Below are 15830 nucleotides of genomic sequence, written 5' to 3' on the forward strand. Positions count from 1 at the left end.
GTATTCCTCTCTCGGCTCCGTCATTTACAAAGCCTCCCTCCAATCGTCTGGGTAACTTGAGATCAGTGGACCCAGAGCCTGTCTCCCATAAGCAGCATCTGATTAAAACCCACACACCGTCTTTGTGCAGAACAAGCATCCAGCTTTGCTGCTCTTTCACACACCCGCCCCTCTCCCCGGCGAGGACACGGAGGCAGGCAGAGGTCAGGCATGACCAAGACCCCATGACTGGTGGGTCTCACGCTCCAAGGCCCGTAACCCTAGCCACATCCCACACGGCCTCTGCCGCAGCCTATGAACCCCCACACAGCCTCAGAGGGTGGATGCCAGCAGGAGAGGTCCGGCGGGCAGTCGGGCAGGCCTTCTGATGAATAGCATTTTACGGGTGCTCTCCTGCTAACATTTAAATGTGCTGGGGAAATCAACAGATCTGCTCCAAACAGGTCTGCAGGAGGACGGTGGCTTCCCCAGGAGGAAGGGGGCCTTGGGGAAGCGAGTGGACGGGGCCCCGGCCTCACCTTCACACGACCTGCCATCCACCGAGAGCCGGAAGCCCACGGAACAGCTGCAGAGATAGGAGCCCAGCGTGTTCTCGCACTTGTGGCCACACAGGCGCCCAGGATAGCGCTGACACTCGTTGACATCTGAAAGAGGGGTTGGCCGGCTCAGGGCATGTCCAGCCACAGTGGCGGCACACTCCACCCTCCTAGCGAGGCCTGCTCATGTCCTTTGTCCTCCACCTCCTCCAGCCTCATTCTTTTTTTCTTTGAGATGGAGTCTCGCTTGGTCTCCAGGCTGGGGAATAGTGGCTCGATCTTGGCTCACTGCAACCTCCGTCTCCAGGTTCAAGTGATTCTCATGCCTCAGCCTCGCAAGCAACTGGGATTACAGGCACACGCCACCACGCCCAGCTAATTTTTGTATTTTTTGTAAAGACAGGGTTCCGCCATGTTGGCCAGGCTGGTCTCAAACTCCTGACCTCAAGTGATCCGCCCGCCTTGGCCTCCCAAAGTGGTGGGATTGCAGGTGTGAGCCACTGCACCCTGCCTCCAGCCTCATTTCTCAGACAAGGAATGCACAGTGACTTTTCCCTAGCATGCAGGATGTCAGTGGGACAGCTGGGACTGCTGCAGTGTGCCTGCCTGCTGGGCAAGCCTTGTGCTCCTTCCGTGGAAGCACATTTGAACCTGTTCCCTCCTGCCAGTCCTCCTCCCCAGGACCCACAAGAAGGGTCTGCCAGGATCTAGCAAAGTGCCCGCTTGGCGGGAGTGAAGTGGCAGCTACCAGGCTCCTCTGAGCACCTACGTTTGGTGACAGCAGGCACTAACTGGACAGGACCTGACCCCACTCCTGGTCAAAACTTTTGCCCTCACCACTCTGAGCTAAAGGTACATCTGGAGCCCCTGCGGCTCTGTAGCTCAGCAGTGACTCTCCAGGAAATCACTAATACTGCCCACGTTTGTAGACCTGGCTTATCAACACTTGGAGGTCCTGGGCCGAGCAGAACCCCTTTCTACAGGTGGGGAGCAGGCTCACACCCGGTGTGGGGGGGGCGTGCCAGTGGCCGCCTGGCTGGGCAGCAGCAGAGCTGGAACTAGAATGGGGTGGTCCTGACTCAGGGTCTTCTCTCAAAGTCTGCCAGCACTTGGAATTTTCTGAGATGAGGATCAGACCACATCACGCTAGGTGCCACAGAATGTGTCCCTGGTGCCATGTGGCTGGGTTCTCCCACAGACTGCAGGGGCCCCCACGCACCCACGCACATCCTGCTGATGCCGTCGAAATAGTAACCCGTCTTGCACTCGCAGCGAAAGCTGCCAGGAGAATTCACACAGCGATGCCCCTTCCCACAGGGCTCGGCAGGGGGTGCGCACTCATCCACATCTTCAAAGGAGAGAGAAAGCCGCGATGAGAACCTTTAGTTTGGGTTTCTTCCCCCCAGGATGATCAGCAAAAAAAAACAAGAAAGGAGCAAATGGAAAGCACCTACTGTGTGCAGGGCCCCGGGGCAAATGGAAACGTGCATTTCATTTCAACACGACTTCACAGAGCACCTACTGTGTGCGGGGCCCTGGGCTGGGGAGACAGGTGACCCAGAGGCAGCCCTCCCTGGCAGGCCAGCAAGGACTCTCATTAAGGAAGGAAGTGCCCAGGCAGTGCTCCAAGCCCCATGATCCTAGCCATGTCCCATGCAGCCTCGGCCACAGCCTATGAACCCCCACGCGGCCTCAGAGGACAGGTATCAGGAGACATAGAAAGACACTGAAGAAGTGTCCTAGGGGTTATAGCGACCAAGGCTCCCTCCTTGCAGGAGCCAGGCAGGCTGGGTGCCCCGGATCCAAAAGAACGTAGGAGCAGGTGGGCAGAGGGAACGATGTCTGATCAAACACCCACACAGAGAGGGAAGAACAGCGCCTGTGTGCAGAGTGGCAAGACCCACATCACCTGAATTACAGGGTTTGTGGAGTTGGACCAGCGCTGGGGGACTGGACTATAAGCAGAGGCATCTGTCCTTGTCACCAATGGGGAGCTGATGGAACTGTAAACAGGGTGGGGTAAGAAAGCTTTGGGCTCAGGACAAGCTAGACAGACGGAAGTAGACAAGGCTGGGGCATAGACGGGTTGGTGTGCTACTACAGCAGTCCAGGCAGGACAATGAAGGCCCGTGCTTGGGAGCTGGCCACGGGATGGATGGGCTGGCAGAAATGGCTTTGCTTTGGGCGTCCCCTTTCCGCTTCCAGAGAAGGGAAGGTGTGTGCTGGAAACAGACGGGAAAGTGAATTTCAGATTTGTTTTCTTTTTTAATACCAACCAACACAGCGAGTCCCCTCCTCGTTGAGATGGTATCCACGGCCACAGTTGGGCACGTTCTTCTGGCACGTGTAGGAGCCCTCCGTATTGATACATGTATGCCCGACAGGGCACGGGGCATTGACACTTAAACACTCATTGATGTCTACAGCGGGAAGAGACAGAGATAACACAGTTAACAGAACCCAACGACTGGATCTCCAGAGAAACTCCCCTCCCACCTCTCCGCAAAACCACAAACAGAGGGGCTCAACCCCTTCATCCTGAACCACAGAGCCGCCTCCCAGCTGGCTCCCAAATGTCATCACTGCCTCAAATACCTCTGGCCCTTCTCCCTGCCCCTACAACTCCGGCACCTCCACTGTTCACTGCACCAAATCAGGACCTGCCTGCCCGGCTTCTGCTGCATTCACCTCCTCGCACTGGGCACAGTGGCAGGAGACATAGGTCCTGTGACAGTGACAGGAGACAGGACTCCAGTGACAAGGAGACAGGTGACCGTCTACTTGGTGCCAGCAACTCTGGCTCCCAGCAAGACTCTAGGTCCCTCCGATGACGGGGCTTCATAGGGCCTATGCGGCTGACGCAGGCCCACCCGAGGGGCCGTGGCTCCCTGAGCTCACGGCACAGCAGTCTCCTTCCTTGAATGGACACACCTCTGGCATGGCGACCATGGGGCATCACCTTTGATGACATACAGTGAGCAAGTGCGAACCAGTGACTGACCCAGGAGGACCACGCTACCCATGGATTCCCTTCTTCTGCTCAAATTTGGAGGAAGGATACACAGATTTCACTTCCCAATGACATCGAAAAGGACCTAAGTGTCTAAATATCACCTTGGAAAATCACCTTCCTCAGACACTTACAAAGCATCGAGGGGCGGGAGGACGAAGAGAGAGAGTAATGGTGGAAGACCCCTGAGCATATGTCAGAAAGGAAAACAGCCAGCTGTACCCCTCTCCCTGCCAGCCAGGTCCACCCTCCTCAGTCAAACGAGTCAGCCTTTGCGCCGACCATGCAGCACCGAACAGTTCACAGAAGCGTGAACATCCAGGCCTGCTTCTGAGCACCATAACCAGCCTGAGAACGAGGCGAGGCCGGTATCACCATCACCACTGCTCCCACTTTATAAAGAGGAAACCGAGGTCCAGGGACTGAATGATCCTGGCCTAACGGCTGGAGTCAGGGGCCCACCAGGGCCTGGGTTAGAACCAGGCTTCCCAGCTCCCTTCTGGGTTAGAACCAGGCTTCCCAGCTCCCTTCTGGGTTAGAACCAGGCTTCCCAGCTCCCTTCTGGGTTAGAACCAGGCTTCCCAGCTCCCTTAAATCGGCGGTCAGCAAATGATGGCCCTTGGTTCAAATGCAGCCTACACCTGTCTTTGTAAATAAAGTTTTAGTAACATGCAGCCAGGCCCACTCTTACGCACTGCTCAGGGCTGCTTTTACACGGCAACGTGCAGAGTGGAGTGGCCGCCACAGAGACTGAAGTTATTTACCATCTAGCCCTTTAGAGAAACAGCTAGGTGGCCCCTGCCCCGTATTAAGAATAAAGGCAGCGTTTAGCAGAGTGGCGGCTGCCTCCCCCCAGGCGCTCCCCAAACTCTGCTCCATGGAACGAGAGCGTCCCTCAGAACATCCTGTGCTCCACAGGGTTAAGACCTCGCTAACAGTGAATAAATGAATGAGTGAATGGGAGTGAATAAACAGACAGCAAATCAATGTAGTGTCGGCTGAGTTAGGGAAGATGGTGCACAGTCTCCCTCCGAGGGATTCACCCAGCTGCCGAGGTCCCTGTTCTCTTTGCTTCACCCAGTGCTTCCTAGACTCAATGGAACCCCGTCCTGCCCCATGACCTGCGGGCATCCCCAGGCACAGGTCGGCCAGGGCATGTGGGAAGCCCTGGCCCATTCCCTCCTCCCCACTCAAGAAGAAATAAAGAGGCCGTGTGGTGTCTCACGCCTGTAATCCCAGCACTTTGGGAAGCCAAGGAGGGTGAATCACCTGAGGTCAGGAGTTCGAGATCAACCGGGCCAACATGGCAAAACCCGTCCCTACTAAAAATACAAAAATTAGCTGGGCGTGGTGGTGGGCACCTGTAATCCCAACTACTTGGGAGGCTGAGGCAGGAGAATCATTTGAACCTGGGAGGTGGAAGATGCAGTGAGCTGAGATTGTACCACTGCACTCCAGCCTGGGCGACAGAGCAAGACTGTCTCAAAAAAAAAAAAAAAGAAGAAAAAGAAAGGAAGACAGCAAGCAGCAGGAGGAGGGGATTCGAAGAAACAGAGCAAAAAAAACCCAGGAAAGCCAAGCTCACCTCAAAACCCTTGGTGACCCCACCTTAAGGTCCTAGGAAATTCTCCATCTGTGACAGAGGCAAAGACCTCTGCTTTCGGGGACCCTGACTCATCCCTTGTGCTAGCCCTGCAGGAAGAACTCTTCTGCTACAGGCAGGAGGCTCGGATGTGCTCTCGGGGCCCCAGGCCAGTTCTAGGGCTCCAGGAAGATGGATTCTGGCTACACAAGGGAGCAGTGCTTCCCACCATGGACCATGCTGTTCCCGGGTGAGGGAGCAGGTACCATGGGCACAGGTGTGGGAGGAGAAGACCCAGGATGGTGCTGGGGGACCTGGAGCTGACGTAGAGCCTTTCCAGCCTCTCCCGGATGGCCTGAAACTATCTTCTGTCCTGGTAGGTTTTCCCCTTAGAATTATTTCTGCTGATGCAGTCATTTTTAAAAAGGTCACATAAAGGTGCTGACATGAAACGCTTTCTAAATACCCTGTCAAGTGGAGTGGGGGGGAAGCACGTGGCAGAACAGTCCGGTCCCATTTTCATAAAAAAACAAAAAGTTTCAGGGAGCAGAGCCCAGAAGGTTTCACCGACCTGCCAAGAGGCAGGAAGGACCGGGCGGGGGAGGAGTGCCTACTTCCCACGCTGAGGTTTTGTTTGCTTTTTGTAAGTAAAGACATACATAGTTGTTGAAATAAATAGACATCTTTTAAAACCATGAATCCTGAGCTCGACTGCAAGGATTGAGAGCACATGAAAAGGGGAATCCCACCCCCATCCAAAGTGGGGACCCTGTGGGAGCCGAGCGTTTGGCTTTCGATCCTGTCACTGAAGAACCAGGGAGACGGCATGGAACAACTCAGTGCCGCCAGGCTGGGCTTCAGCCCACAGCCTGCTTGCCAGTCCTGGAAGGACAGTGAGGGGACAGCTCCCAAACCTCAGCTCCTACACAGTGCTGTGCCCTCTAGAGAGGAAAGTCGGAGCTAGGTTGAGACTTGCAAACGCTGCCTCTTGGTGGAAATCGGGGCTGATTTTGCCATGAGTCAGGCTTTCCGTCCTCAACAGACGCCAACCTCCTCCGGAGCCCCCTCTGAGCAGGCTGCAAGTCCGAGCAGGACTGTTCTCCCCACTGGCCCTGGAGAGCCCATGGCTTCCCTGCTCACCACCCCCTCCCTGCTGGCAGGGGACTGGTGAGGGGCCAACTGGCAGCTAAGCCACAGCCCCCAGCTCAGGAGTCTCCCCAGGGGGTGACAGGGAAGCTGTAACATAGGAAGGCTGGGCGGGGTTCAGATGAGGCCCCTGTCCTAAGAGTTCACTGTTCCACTTGGCCTTTTTTTTCTGAGACAGTCTTGCTCTGTCATGCAGGCTAGAGTGTAGTGGCTCCATCTCGGCTCACTGCAACCTCCACCTCCGGTGTAGCTAAGATTACACGCACCCACCACCACGCCTGGCTGATGTGTGTATTTTTAGTAGAGACGGGGTTTCACCATGTTGGTCAGGCTGGTCTCGAACTCCTGACCTCAGGTGAGCCACCACACCTGGCCACATCCACTTGTCTTTAAATATCTCGGTGGTTAAAAAATTGCAGTGGGGGAAGAGCTGTCTGTCCAAACCACTATTTCAAATAAATGATCAACACAGATTTCTCTAAGAAAAAGTTGAAATAGAAGTAAGAGGGAAATTTACAGTTCCCTGCTCAGAGCAGCACCAGCCTTTGAAGAGGAGAGGTGATGCGGGCACTCCAGGTAGGGAGGTTCTGACTAGTGTGATCTGTAGCTGGGGTTCCTCGTCTTTTCTCCTAAAAAGTAGCTCTGACCTCAACAGCGGACCCAGGAGCATCTGCTGAGTAGAGGCCAAGGGAAAGCCAAGCGGATCAGGGCTCAGGCGCTGACGGCAGTGGCCTAAGCCAGGTGGTTAGCCTGACAAAGCCAGGGGAAAACAGGACTCACCTCCTGTCTTTCCAGAACTGGTACCCCAGGCTGGCCAGCTCCCCAGCTGTACCCCACACTGCTCCTCTACAGTGAGCTGTCTTACCTAGATCTCCTAAATTCATACCAAGTTCACATGGGATTCTCTCTTTTCATATTAGTATCAGAAGAGATTATTTATTTATTTTTTTTGAGGAGTAGTTTTGCTCTTGTTACCCAGGCTGGAGTGCAATGGCGCGATCTCGGCTCACCGCAACCTCCGCCTCCTGGGTTCAAGCGATTCTGCTGCCTCAGCCTCCCGAGTCACTGGGATTACAAGCGCCCACCACTCCACCCAGCTAATTTTTGTATTTCAGTACAGACGGGGTTTCACTATGTTATCAGGCTGGTCTCGAACTCCTGACCTCAGGTGATACACCCACCTCAGCCTCCCAAGGTGCTCAAATTACAAGCGTGAGCCACTGCACCTGGCCAGAGTTTCTTTTCTTACCGTGGTGAACTACACGAGTATGTGACATAAAATTTGCCATCGTAACCGTTTCAAGTAGACGGGTTCTGGGGCATTAGCACAGTCACACCGCTGTGCAACCAACACCCCCATCCATCTCCAGAACTGCTTCATCTTCTTAAACTGAAACTCTACACCCATGAAACACTCACTCCCTGTTCCCCACCCTGCCCAGAGCCTGGCACCGCTGTCTTTTCTACGTTCTGTCTCTTTGAATTCAAATACTACCACAGAGTATTTTTTACTTTTATATTTTGTTTTCTTTTCCAGACGGGGTCTTGCTCTGTTGCCCAGACTGGAGTGCAGTGGCACGATCACTGCTCACGGCAGCCTCGACTTCCCTGCTCAAGGGATCCTCCCACCTCAGCCTCCCAAGTAGCTGGGACTATAGGTATGCGCCACCACACCCGGCTAATTGTTTGTAGAGATGGGGGTCTCACTATATTGCCCAAGCTTGGCCTCAAACGCCTGAGCTCAGCAATCCTCCTGCCTCAGCCTCACAAAGTGCTAGGATTACCTAGCGTGACCTGCTGCGCCCAGCTAAGCACTTTTTAAAACAATTTTTTGATAGGCTAAATACCTGTGGCAGGAGTCGCCACTCACTGCGTGCTTCCTGTGTACCTTCGAAAGTACTTGTCTAATCCCGGCCTCAAGTCTCTAAGCCAGATGTTATCATCACGCCCATTTTATAGAGGAAAAAATGTAAGCTCAGAAGAAGTCATGTTCTCAGGTCACTCGGTTTAAAGGAAGATGTCTCTAACTCCAGAACCCAGGTTCTTTCATCTAAACCCAGGTCGGGAAACTGTGGCCCCTGGGCCAAACCCAGCCTGCTGCCTATTTTTGTGAATAAAGTTTTATTGGAACACAGCCATTTGTTTACAGATAGCCCCTGGCTGCTTTTGACTACTGCAGCAGAGCCGAGTATCGCGACAGAGACCGTACAGCCCACAGTGGCTGAAGTGTCTGCTGTATTCGCTGTCCAGCCCCTTACAAAAAAGGTGCCGACCCCTGTTCTGTGCACCAGGCGGCCCGGCAGAGTCCAGATGCCTGGCCCGAGGCTCGACCGCCGGCCCTTCCTGAAACACCCCGCTAATCTGGCAGCAGCGTCTTACCAATACAGTTGCCTAGAGCATCTTGTATAAAGCCACTCTTGCACTGTAGCTTGGGTCTGCAGCGGAAGGATCCCAGAGTATTCTGACAGATAAAATCGGGGAGGCAGTTATGAATACCAGTCTCACACTCGTCAATATCTGGTACATCATAAAAAAAGGAAATGGTTAGCAAGAGTCCTGCCAAACAGCATCTTACAACACTTCAAAATCACAAGAAAGTTTTTTACTAATGTTCGTCACTCAGGCTATCACCCACAACATTCCAACAGAGAAATCATACACAAACAAGGACTTCGCTGAGCCAAATCCTGCTCCAGTTGCTAAAGACCTCAAAAGTGGACTTTTTTCCCAAGGCTCTAATGAGGCAAACTGTCTATTATAATAAATCACCCTGACATTTTCCTGGCAGGTAGAGATATATGTTAGCATTCATCCCGGCTAAGTGTATGTTTAGTTTAGATCACAGAGCAATTATCTCAGTGGCAACAAACACGGTCTCTATAAACAGATTCGTTCTGAACCCTTTACCATATTCCAAATATTAACAAGAGTTATGGTCACGATAGGATGTGATGGGCCGCCCTTCCCTTGAAGTTCACGACTGTCAAATGGTCAAATGTGTATACACAGCTGGCTTGGCCGCTGGGCTCTTGGGGTCCAAACCACCCAGCCGGTGTGTGTGGGTGCGGAGGAGAGAACTTGCTCTGTGGGCCTCAGAGGTCAGAAGGGTGTGCCTCGCTTTCAAGTCCCCCTCATGACACAGTGAGCAAGCGACATTTTTACACAAGTGGTTTTGTCCTTTGGAAAGGCTTGAAACGCTCTGCAAAAACGGTGTTCTAAAAGAGCCTCATCAGAGCCTCGCCCTCTGCCAAATCACACCTATGGCTTGGCAGGAAAAGGCTGGCAGCCAGAAATGTCATGCTCTTATGCAGTGGCAGAAGATAATGCTTTGAACTTCAAGGAAGCCTAGAGTCGGATGGAAGGCAGCTGTTGTGCAAACAGCTGTGGGCTTTTCTGTTTTCTTTTGTTTTGTTTTTTTTGTAGAAAGTACATGTGAGCACCTGAAATTCATCCCAGGTCTTGATTTTAAATCACCATGCACCGAGCCTTTTTAGAAATCCACATCTGCCGTCATTTCCTCTCACCATCAGAACGTCAATGTTTCCTAACGGCTGGACTAGCTGGTACCGGTGCCCTACTGTCAACTTTTTAAATGTTCTAAACATTCCTGGCAAACACTTTCCCTTTCCATCTCACCCGCCCAGACACCATGGATATTGGTCTGGTGGGTATAACCACCTCCCTCCTGCAGATGAGCAGGCAGTCGCCCGGGCGCAGGACTGCAAGAGCCCAGACCCCAGAGCTGCCCTCCCACCGCGCCGTAGCTACGCCTGGGAGATCAGGTCTGCCGTACCTCTGCAGCTGTTGTCCTCCGTGAGCTCATAGCCAGTCCCGCAGCTGCTGTCCCGTTGGCAGCGGAAAGAGCCCACGGTGTTGATGCAGGATTCTCCAAGCCGGCAGCTGTGGCTGCCCGTGATGCATTCATTGATGTCTAGAAGAGACCGGGGCGGTGAGGGAGTGACCGGCAAGAACAACCCATCCTAATACATCCTCAGAAGGAAACGTGCCAAAGCCACCGTGGAAATGGTTCCCTGCATGCACGCAAACTGAGCTGAGGCCCACCGTGTGTGCATGTGCAGGCTGAGGACAGCATGAAGTCGACGGCAGTGATTTCTCTCCCCTGCTAACCTTCATATCCACTGCTTTTTCTGGGACTGGGGTGATATGGTCCTCAAGAAGCCCATGGCGGGGGCATCTTTTCTATCTCCCCCATCTCACAGACGAGGGGGCCAGGACAGGCTGCGGGATGTGCCCAAGGCCACTCAGCACATCCTGGAGCCGTCCCCTTTCCCAACCCCGATGCTTATATTCTCTTGGAGGGAAGTCTTGGCAGGGGCCGCTGTGCTGCAAACTCCAGGGAGCAGCGAGTCCTGGGCTGCTCTCCACCCGACTGGGGTCTGGTTGTATACGGCAGGCCCTGCTCAGACGTCCAGCACAGGCTTCCAAGCACAGTGACCTGCCAGTCTTGTTGGCGCCTGGGATAGAGACAATTACCTTCACAGGAGACACCGTCGGAGAGCAGCTGATAGCCCACGAAGCAGGAGCAGACCACCTCGTCCCCCGTGTCCCGACACTGCTGCTTACAGGGCCCGCCTCCTGGAAGCACAGTGTGTGTGAGCCGGGGCTGGACTCACCCGACACCCGGAGGTTTCTAGCTCTGTTCCGGCTGGGCAGATGAACCCAGGAAGGCAGGCTGACCTGGCTGGAGCCCACCAGCAGCCCTCATGGGAGACCCCCACACCCTGGCTCTGGACACCCCCGAAGGGCTGCTGCTTCAGGTCCCAGCCTCCCTGCCTGGAAAATCAGGTGGTGTACAGGGGGCCCTTTGTAGGCTGGGGTGGGCCCAGAAGGGGTGAGGCAGAGAGGAGCTCACCACCAGCCACGGACATGAGGGTGTGGGCTGCACATGGAAGGCCAGGCCCCAAGTGTGCCTCAGGCACCTGCCCCCACTGAACTCTAGATATGTCCCGCTGCTCCAAGCCCACTACCATGGCCTCAGCTCCCAGGGCTGCCCACCTAGCTGTGGTCACAGCCTCCCTCTGCCTGGTCTTCCTGAGAAGCCCAGTAACACCCCACAACCTACACTTACTACAGGGCAGCCAGAGGGGTGCTCAAACTGCAACCCTCATCAGGATATGCCTGGACCAGGGAAAGATTCTACGAGAGATACTCCTAACTGCTGCCAGCCTGCCTGTTTCTTGGGCCCCTCCCTCTGACCCTCTAACCCCACCTCCTTCCCCGGCCCACTGCCTTCCAGCACCCAGCTACTGTGGGTCAGTGCCCTTCTCACGACTTCAGGGCTCCCTGAGGACGCTTTCAGGGTTATTTTCCCAGCTAATCCTGCCTCCTTGCAGACCAGCTCCCCTCCCCAGAAAGCCCCTCCCAGATCCCCGAGGCTTTCTGGGGCTCTGGGTCCCTCCCTTCCCCCTTCCACCAGGCCTCTGGGCTGATGGTCACTGTACACTGACTGCACTATTTGAGGATTACACTGGTTCCTGATTAACACCCCAGCCACAGGGCAAACCACTGAAAGAGCTTTGGGGCAGATCTGCAGGTCCAGACATGCCAGAATGTTCCATGAAAGAAAAACAGCTTTATCCTATGAAAAACAAACCGGCAAGGCCCTTACTTAACTTTGCAAACAACTCCTCGTGAGGCCAATGGGGACAGGGCTGTGGCTGGGGCTCCAGGGGCACAAAGGCAAGGAACACTTAGCCCTCTCCTCCTCCATGAGGGCTCCTAGCCTGGGGGAGGCCTGTGTCAGTCACCTTCGCGAGGCCTGGGAGCTCGGTCTTGTGCAGGCTTTCCACACCAGCTCTCACCAGGCCCCTCCTCAGGAAGTCCACCCTTGCCCTCCCAGCCAGCCCCAGATCGGGAAGTGGGAAGGAAAGGGAAGAAGGAGGTGGGAAGGAAAGGGAAGAAGGAGGTGAGAAGGAAAGGGAAGGAGTCCAGGACTCCACAGGGTGGAAGTGGCTCCCCGCCAAAGGACACTTTCCAGGGGAATCCAGAGCAAAACCCGGGTTCTGACTTCCATCGAGATCAGCATTCAGTTTCCCTGGTTTTGTTCCGCTTTGTTTTTTAGACAGGATCCAGCTCTGTGGCCCAGGCTGGAGTGCAGAGGGACAGTCATAGCTCACTGTAGCCTCAACCTCCTGGGCTCAAGGGATTCTCCTGCCTTGGCTTCCCAAAGTACTAGGATTACAGGCCTGAGCCACCCTGCTGGCCCCTTGGGGTTTAACTACCAACAAACGGCTCATGGGAGACACCCCCGTCTCACCTCGGCAGCGGTCATTCAGGTACGGGTCCTCTTGCTCCTCCTCCACCTCAATAATCTTATCTAAGGGTGAAAAAGACAAAGTCAGATGTTGATCCAGACACATGGTCCCATCTTATCTTAGAAGAAACTGCCCACATTCTTCCTTTTTGTCACTATCAGACAGTAATGCTCATTTGAACATCTTATATAAATAGCTAAGTATTAACTGTATCCTTTTTAAGATACAATTACACTTGTAGACGTGTAATTCATCTAATCAATTATAGGCCGGGCATGTGGCTCATGCCTAGAATCCCAGCACTTTGGGAGGCTAAGGTGGGCAATCACCTGAGGTCAGGAGGTTGAGACCATCCTGGCCAACATGGTGAAACCCTGTCCTACTAAAAACACAAAAATTAGCTGGGTGTGGTGACGTGTGCCTGTAATCTCAGGTACTTGGAAAGCCGAGGCAGGAGAATCACTTGAACCCGGGAGGTGGAGGTTGCAGTAAGCCACGATTATGCCATTGCACTCCATCCTGGGTGATAACTGTGAGACTCCATTTCAAAAAAAAAAAAAAAAAAGGGATCGGGCCGGGTGCAGTGGCTCAAGCCTGTAATCCCAGCACTTTGGGAGGCCGAGGCGGGCGGATCACGAGGTCAAGAGATCGAGACCATCCTGGTCAACATGGTGAAACCCCATCTTTACTAAAAATACAAAAAATTAGCTGGGCACGGTGGCGCGTGCCTGTAATCCCAGCTACTCGGGAGGCTGAGGCAGGAGAATTGCCTGAACCCAGGAGGCGGAGGTTGCGGTGAGCCGAGATCGCGCCATTGCACTCCAGCCTGGGTAACAAGAGCGAAACTCCGTCTCAAAAAAAAAGATCAATTATAACTGAAAGAGCACAGACACAAAGGCCTGTCATCACTGACTTCAGGCTAGTGCTGCCCCACAGTCCAAACTGCTCGACCACCTCAGCGAATGCAGTCACAGCCTTGCGAATGACCAAGACACGCCCTCCGAGTCCAAACCGATGCACACTAAAAACTTGTGTCTCCTGACTGATTCCGTGAAACGCTCTTGTGTGTCTGTAAAGGTCACTCTCCGTTTCTGTACTTATTTGTGGCAGGCCAGCACTGGTCTGGGGTCCTTCTGCATGGCCCCCAGGAAGCACACAGTGGGTCATGGCACAGGCAGCAGTGGGAGGAAAAGTGCAGCTGTGAAGACGGGAAGCCCTCCCAGAGGAGGCGGCATGCGAGGGAAAGTCTGCAGCAAGGATAGAAGCAGATAGCAGACAGCAGAGATGAAACAGCTGGAGAGATAAAACAAACATCTGGAGCTGCAGAAAAGCCCAGAGATGGCTCACACTGCAGACATAAATCAGTGAAAATCCTCCCTGAGACACAGGAGAAATCCTCCACCAGCACGAATAGTTTGGGTTTGTTTAAAGTGAAAATGTCATCTCTGATTTCAAAAGCCAAGGAAGGTGGCAGAATGTGGCCCTGACCTCTCCTGAAGACTGTGACATGTGAAATCATCTCAGTGGCATCCATGGGGCCCTGGACTTGAAAAACTAAGAACAGGAAGTAAAAGATGGGTCCCGGGTGACCGGGTCCCCTGTGTGACCTGGGACCCTACAGCCATCAGCTTAACTTAGGGAGTACAGGTCTGTGAGTTCTTCCCTTTCGCCCCTTCTGGCACCTCCCACCTCTATTTTATTTTATTTATTTTTGAGATGGAGTCTCACTCTGTTGCCCAGGCTGGAGTGCAATGGCACAATCTCGGCCCACTGCAACCTCCACCACAAGAAACCATGGCATACGTGTAAGAGACTACTGACCCTGTAACTGAACCACACCCCAAACCTTTGGAGAAAAGCAGGGTGAGGATGCAGAACTGGGAGGCTCGCAGCTGAGAGCGCTCTTGAAGCAGCTGTTGGGGTCACACACCCCTTTGCTGAGTAAGTATGTATGATTTGACAGAACCAGCTATCGATGAGCAGTGGCCCCTAGCCACTCCCGACACGTCACATACGTCATCGGCTCCAGATGGAGAGGGCACTGGCCAGGAGGTGGAAGGCCAGAGTCTCCCTCCTCCACGTGTCAGCCATGTGATCTCGAGCATCAGACCTGCACTCACGACGTGAGAGCAAAGCCAATTACCTACACTGCCCCAGGTGGCTGAAGGGACAAGGGGAGACGGTGAGGGCAGATGCTTACGGGGTCAGGTGCTGCACCCAACACTTGACACCCAATGTCCCCCTCCATCCTCCCAGCAACCTGATGAAATAGGACTGCAACTATCCCCACTTCACCAAGGTACACGTTAGGACCGGGACGGAGCACAGATTTGCCTGATCCCAAACTCCAAGCACTCAGCATCACTCCAGGACAGTGGCTCAGATGAGGTCACAAGCACAAATGGCTCCCACAACCAGAGTCAGCCCGTGCTGAGTTAAGGCAATGGCGACGAGGATGCTCACGTTACCTGTAATGCTTTAAGTGTTGATCCCCCCAATACTTAGTCAAACACTAGCCTGAATGTTGCTGTGAAGCTATTTTTTATTTTATTTTATTTTTTTGAGACGGAGTTTCGCTCTTGTTACCCAGGCTGGAGTGCAATGGCGCGATCTCGGCTCGCCGCAACCTCCGCCTCCTGGGTTCAAGCAATTCTCCTGCCTCAGCCTCCTGAGTAGCTGGGATTACAGGCACGCGCCACCATGCCCAGCTAATTTTTGTATTTTTAGAAGAGACGGGGTTTCACCATGTTGACCAGGATGGTCTTGATCTCTTGACCTCGTGATCCGCCCGCCTCGGCCTCCCAAAGTGCTGGGATTACAGGCTTGAGCCACCGCGCCCGGCCGGAAGCTATTTTTTAGAGATAAATATTGGCCAGGCTGGGTGGCTCATGCCTGTAATCCAGCACTTTGGAGGGCTGAGGTGGGTTGATCGCCTGAGGTCACGAGTTCGAGACCAGCCTGGCCAACATTTTTAGTAGAGTAGAAACCCCATCTCTACTAAAAATACAAAAATTAGCTGGGCATGGTGGTGCACACCTGTAATCCCAGCTACTCAGGAGGCTGAGGCACAAGAATCGCTTGAACCCGGGAGGCGGAGGTTGCAGTGAGCTGAGATCACACCACTGCACTGTTCTCCAGCCTGGGTGCCAGAGCGAGACTCTGTCTCAAAAAAACAAAAAAAGAAGAGATTAGTATGTAAGTCTGTTGACACCGAGAAAAGCAGATCACTTTCCATAACGTGGGTGGGCCTCACCCAATCAGCTGAAGGCCTTAAGAGAAAA

General features: G+C 53.8%; 1 protein-coding gene across 2 annotated transcripts in view; it reads right to left on the minus strand.

Moving 5' to 3' along the window:
• The window catches only part of FBLN1 (fibulin 1), a 93925-nt gene that overhangs the window by 52992 nt on the left and 25103 nt on the right, over nt 1-15830 (minus strand). For both annotated transcript variants that reach the window (XM_035273355.3, XM_035273362.3), the window contains exons 5-11: nt 12552-12611; nt 10769-10870; nt 10068-10205; nt 8654-8791; nt 2813-2956; nt 1756-1884; nt 519-644 (exon numbers count right to left, since the gene is read on the minus strand). In XM_035273355.3, the coding sequence (XP_035129246.2) occupies nt 519-644; nt 1756-1884; nt 2813-2956; nt 8654-8791; nt 10068-10205; nt 10769-10870; nt 12552-12611 (837 nt within the window). The remainder of the gene's footprint in view (nt 1-518; nt 645-1755; nt 1885-2812; nt 2957-8653; nt 8792-10067; nt 10206-10768; nt 10871-12551; nt 12612-15830) is intronic.

The sequence above is a fragment of the Callithrix jacchus genome, chromosome 1, assembly GCF_049354715.1.
Source record: "Callithrix jacchus isolate 240 chromosome 1, calJac240_pri, whole genome shotgun sequence".
Classification (NCBI taxonomy): Eukaryota; Metazoa; Chordata; class Mammalia; order Primates; family Cebidae; genus Callithrix; species Callithrix jacchus.